At 40.0% G+C, this 6,070-nt stretch overlaps 1 protein-coding gene across 1 annotated transcript; it reads left to right on the forward strand.

Annotated features, from left to right (window-relative positions):
* Positions 1–307: 307 nt before the first annotated feature.
* Positions 308–4,725, forward strand: LOC134741622 (ets DNA-binding protein pokkuri). Its single transcript, XM_063674475.1, has 4 exons — positions 308–561; positions 1,798–2,074; positions 2,156–2,710; positions 2,929–4,725. The coding sequence occupies exons 2-4, from the start codon at positions 1,807–1,809 to the stop codon at positions 3,522–3,524; spliced, it is 1,419 nt and encodes a 472-aa protein (XP_063530545.1). The 5' UTR covers positions 308–561; positions 1,798–1,806; the 3' UTR covers positions 3,525–4,725.
* Positions 4,726–6,070: the final 1,345 nt, after the last annotated feature.

The following is a 6,070-nucleotide window of genomic DNA, read 5'->3' on the forward strand; positions in this document are numbered from 1 at the left end:
CTGAAACGTAAACAAAAGTATTCTACCTACCCTATACCTTCCCTATAGAACTTTGCTTAAGTATTTATGCATAATAAAATTAATACCACACGAAATAAAATGTCGCTTGTCAGAGGCGGCAATTCGCGATAACATTTTGCGGAAGTATCGCGCGCATTCGCCGTTGTAGTCAAAAATTAGTCGTGTCGTCGTCTTGTTCTTGTTCCCGAAGTTTTATCTCACCAAGCAATGTGTGCGAGGCAGGGCGGGGGAGGCGGGCGCGGCGGGAGGCGCGGTTCGTCCGCCCGCGCCGCCACCGCACCGCATCATCAGTCCGCGCCGAAGAGCCGACCGCGACGCTCGTCCGTGAGTCTGTTCCCTCAGATACGCTGCTGGTTTACGGCGTGCCGTAACACGACACGTTTGGAGGGACCGACGCATCAACGCGTGTGCCTGGTGCTCTGTGAACGCTGGATACTGTGCTATTAGTGTTGTGAACTATGATGCAAGTGTGCTGAAGTTACTCTATTGACATCTAATACCAGGATTTTTAAAACTGCCAGTTCCGGATCTGCTTAGCCGGTGAGTCTGAGTTACTATCGAAGCTTATCGCAAACGCGCTATCGCGTACTCACGCATTTCCGACTGCGCCCGATAAGACTGCTATGCTGTTGGTGCTTAATGATATGAGATTTAGGATACGGCAAAGGGGCCTCAGTCAAAATAAAATATTACTAAGAATCCGTTTTATGCCAGTTTAGACCAGCAAGAACCGTGTCATAGCGCAAAACCTACATGAACTAACTTTGTTATCTATCTTTAGATACGTGTAACTTCCTGTCGACAAGTCAAAAATACATCTGTAATACTAATAAAAGTACCCTTTAAATATTACTCCTCTTAATATCCCTCGAGATTAGGGGATTCGAAATAATAATACCCACCCCTACAATGTAACAACGTCCCCATTGATCCTTGCAAATATGCGCTCCGGCAGGTGACAACCCTAAATATATCACTGGGTTATGCCCCGGACCCGGACCAATACGCCCCCAATAACGTACAAAATAAATAATAGAGTAACTTTCAAATTTCAATATAATTTAGAAATAATACAGGCTACACTAACGTTTGGCAAGTAAACAACCACTGAATTGTATTTTTAACACAATGCTAAATAAAAACTAGAATGACGCGATAACCAATCTGAATTCTAACAGTTTTTATCAAAACAATAAAAGGTTTAAAACTAATCTCGTTACACTACAGCCTAAATGATTAACTATTTTGATTAACTAACAACTATTTTGAAATAATAATAAAAATAACCATTAATGGTGATTAATGGGTAATTAACGTTACCTATTAAAAAGTTCAGAAAATTGCACTGCACATCCAATTTTAATATTTTAGGTAAAACTATTGTGACTATCGCTAATTCATTATGATTTCAAATCTAATTAAGACGAAATTAATCTAAAGTGACGCCTTGTTGCCATACGACTACTACCGAGTAACAATCTTCTCTGTATTAAGGGTATGAACGTTCGTTATAATTATAATATACTTACATCATCAATACCACAGTCAACAACATTAGTATACCTGTGCGATATTTCTTTCTTTAGATTTGTATTTTTTTATTACTCACAGTGTAAGCATTTATTAAGCTTACAACAACATGTTATTGTAATTTACTATCGTGGAAACAATAAGAATATCCTGAACTTAATATGTAATAAGTAGTTAATATAATGTAATCTATAGATAGCTTGTCACTAGGCGTACTTTTTATATAGAACATTATTTTGTCTGCAGATAATCGTGATGAAAGTGGTCAGTTTGCAACTGCCTTCCGGGCCGAGCATGGAGCGGCTTCCGCTGCCATTCAGCCCGACGGAACTATTGTGGCGGTACCCGTTGCCGTGGGCGCCGCCGCCTCCGTCACCTCTCGGTGACGCAAAGGCCCAGCTGCCCGCTGGTCTCCCCCCAGAACCCCGACTCTGGACTAGAGAAGATGTCGCCGTTTTCCTCAAATGGTGTGAAAGGGAATTCGATCTACCAAACTTTGATATGGATCTTTTTCAAATGAATGGTAAGCGACACAATCAATGGCGAGTACTTTCTTTTCTGGGAAAATGAATTTTTTGCTAATTGCCCCTTTTATTGTTTGCAGGTAAAGCGTTATGTCTCCTTACCAAAACGGATCTCGGGGAACGCTGTCCGGGGGCTGGTGACGTTTTACACAATGTTTTACAAATGCTAGTGCGAGATGCTGCGCTTTTGGGGAGATTGCCGTCGTCCCCGGTGACTCCGACGGCGCGCGCCGCCCCTTACCCGCCATCGCCGCACTCTCACCCTCCGACTCCGACATGGGCCATGGATGGCTTCCATCACTTCCATAGCGCTGCTGCGGCTGCGGCGCAGCCCAACTCAGTAACATTGAGCCCTGCACCGTCCGTCGACAGTTCAGGAAGTCCCCAAAGAGGAGAAACAATGAGTTATGCGCCGTCATATGCACCATCTACGACAGCTGTGGTCCAGAACGCAAGCTCTGGAAGCAATCATTCGGATTCAGATGAAGAAGCTCAATTTACACCCCAACCACGTTCGCCAAAGGAAGTTCCAATGGCGAATTCAGTTTCGCAAAACCACCAAGCGCAACAACACTCGCACTATCGCGCTCAACATAGAGAATTCTTTCCGAGTGATATGCCAGAATCTAACACAAGTAAGTAAAAATAAGTATCATTATTAGCATTACTAAGTTAATGAATAGTAAAGATACTTCATTCCGACGTATTTAATAGGTAATGTTTTTCCACACAAAAATTGAACTATACTGCCACTACGACCTTGAGGCAAAATCACAAGCATAGAGATCTTATATTACGACAAAATCACTGGTAAAATAGAAATAGTCACTAAACGTTTTTATATTATTTTCAGATGGAAGACTCTTATGGGACTTCCTCCAACAACTGCTTAATGACCCAACACAGCGATACACAAACTACATCGCATGGAAGAACCGAGAAACTGGTGTCTTCAAGATCGTCGACCCTGCTGGCTTGGCAAAACTATGGGGGATTCAGAAAAACCATCTTTCAATGAACTACGACAAAATGTCCCGCGCTCTAAGATACTACTACCGTGTAAATATTTTACGGAAAGTGCAGGGTGAACGACACTGCTACCAGTTCTTGAGGAACCCGATTGAACTGAAGAACATAAAAAATATCTCGCTCTTGAGGCAACAAATGAGCCCAACCCGTGTAACCCCGCAGCCTGTAGTAAAGACAGAAATGAAGGAAGAACGCTGTGAAGAAGATCCCGCGGACGAGGATATGCCAACCGACCTGAGTATGGCCGCGTCAGAGCCGTGGCGGAAACGCGCGCGCCCTGAACCCATCTCCGGATCCGCGCAGCACGAGAAACATCGCATCAGTGCCCTCATCGGAGAGAGCATGTTACTCAAACGAGAATCCGAATATACTCCTGAACATTATGCGCTAAATCTCAAAAGTGAAAAATGTGAACAATGATCATCGAAAACGTCAGCTGGACACTAACTGTGCAACGCGTGATAAATGCAAGCATTCGTGCGAAAACAGCTCCACCCACTAAAATTCTAGTCAAAATCCTCTCAGAAAGCAGAAAGGGTTTCTTGCAGTCTTCCTATAAAATAATTTATATTTGGTGAGATTCCAACGATTAACGTCACAAATAGCTGAGAGTACTTTGACGGATTTAAGATGGTCTTTGGAGTTAAAAGCAGGGTATGGACCTTAATGCCTTTGTGCCAAGTGATTTTTAATTTTTAGTGTCAATTAAATTAAGTAGTTAGCAAAAGGGACAAGAGTTTATTTGTGTTAACATAATAGAGACTGTTATATTTTGTGCAATGAATAAACGGCTGCCGTGAGTATGAGCAGTTGCAGAGATCATTGTTGCCAAAAGTCAATAAGTGTGCGTAACTAGTTACTTACGCACTTTTGATGCATTTTGTAATTTAATTTAGTCTTATGCATGTTTATTCTTTTTATGTACTAGCAAAAAAGAAAACAACTCCAGAGTTTAAACCATAAAAACCTGTCGAAAGATACCAATATCGTCTTCCATTATATTTTGGCAATCCAATTTAATTATGTTGTAGTGTAACATGCAAATCAGATTTATTTCGAAGCCTACCACAAAAACGGCAGCTATTTCTTGATAGTTATTACATCACGTAAAATGTCAAAAAATAAATATATTTACAAAATGACAATAATAGACAAAAATTACCTAAAATGCCTTGAAAATTATTAAAACTTCCACTGTGATAAATGTAAAGTGGTAGACGTGTAGAAAATTCTAGGGCTTAAACTCAAAGATTTCCAGCTACAATTTTCTGTGATCTCTTTTATCAATATAGGTAAATGTCATGAAGAATAAATATAAAGATATCTTGTAAATATTCCGTAAGATATTATAAGGTAACTTAGCATTAAGAAACTGACTGTAAAGAGAATGTATGTATGTATATGATTTGTAAAACAAAAGTGGAGCTTTATAAAAAAAATACCTAGTATGTTCTGTATGTACTAGTACACCTGAGTTTGTATTTTTACAATTATTTCTACATCGGCATAAACTTGCCATGATTTTCCAACTTGTTGTACACAATATAAGCATGTGTTTCATTTAAAAATATTGTGTCAGATTTATTATAACGTAAAAATAAACGAAGATAATGTTAACTGACCTATTATTGAACCCTATAACTTCAGACATAAGATTTTTACTAAAAAAAATTATGGCTCCGCCAAACATTTATTCAGTTGTAGGCAAGCTGAAAAAAAAAACAAACGGATACAGAAAAAAAACATCCATATATCGAACCCTTTCACACATGAGAACAAAAAAGCGGACCAATGCGAGTCTGACTCGCCCACCGAGGGTTCCGTATTTTTTAGTATTTGTTGTTATAGCGGCAACAGAAATACATCTGTGAAAATTTCAACTGTCACAGATCACATAATACTAGTACAGATACCTAATCCCATACCACCAACTGTCTAGCTAACCCGGTTCATGAGTTCCCGTTTGGATACGGAACCCTAAAAACGAAGAGAAATGCTACCTCCGCAACCTGCAATAATGAGTGAGGCCTTCCTAGAAGATTTGTCGTCCCCACATAAGGCAACACAAGACATACCTATTGTAATTAAATCTATATCATTAGAGCTGTTTCCGCAATAAAGATTGGGTCGTATAATATTTTGATAAATGCGTGACGGAGCATACGAGGGGATCCCTCAATGGGATAAGTTCGCCATTGTATTTGGATCGATGTTGTTACTATCTACTAGTTCTGTGCAACAAGTGTTTATTACTAAAGAGAATCAGAAATAGAGGCGCCATCTATCGCCGAGTAGCATAACCGCCAATTAACAGTTCCAAAACAAAAAGTGCCACTCCTGTGAACGAGGTTATTCGCTCCGTGCACGACAGTGGCGCCGCCATAGTGGGTGTGGGACATATTGCTTGACAGTTGGCAGCTGCTTCATAATTTCACCACGTCGTGCGATGGGGTCGCTTTTATTTCCCCGACCACCAACTTCACACAGCCAATATGGTTACAATTGACTTTTGTTTTGGAACCCTAGAAATTTTACTAAGTAGCCATGAACTATTGAGTTCTTATCTCAATAAACAAGGAATTTCGTGTATTTCGTTCAAGAATATCTCCATTGCCACTAGGCATTTAAATTGTACTAATAGAATTGAAAACGAGTAGTCAACCATACCACTAGATTCCCAATTTTTATCGCTCGTGTTTCAAAAATAAGCATTTCGCTGTTTTCCACCGATTTTCGAGTGGCGAAATCGAGCGATCGAAATTCAAAAATCGCCCCCAGGACATATTTTTTCAATTCTAAAATTTCTAAACCTGTAATACTACAGGTACAGAAGATGGAATTGAAGCCCAATCTGAGTTATTTGTGTGTTGATGTTGATGCTTATTATTATTTATAGGTACTAGCTTTTGCCCGCGACTTCGTCTGCGTGGAATTAGTAATTTGGGTACCTTAATTCTTAAACAAAT

This window comes from Cydia strobilella, chromosome 5 (genome assembly GCF_947568885.1).
Source record: "Cydia strobilella chromosome 5, ilCydStro3.1, whole genome shotgun sequence".
Classification (NCBI taxonomy): domain Eukaryota; kingdom Metazoa; phylum Arthropoda; class Insecta; order Lepidoptera; family Tortricidae; genus Cydia; species Cydia strobilella.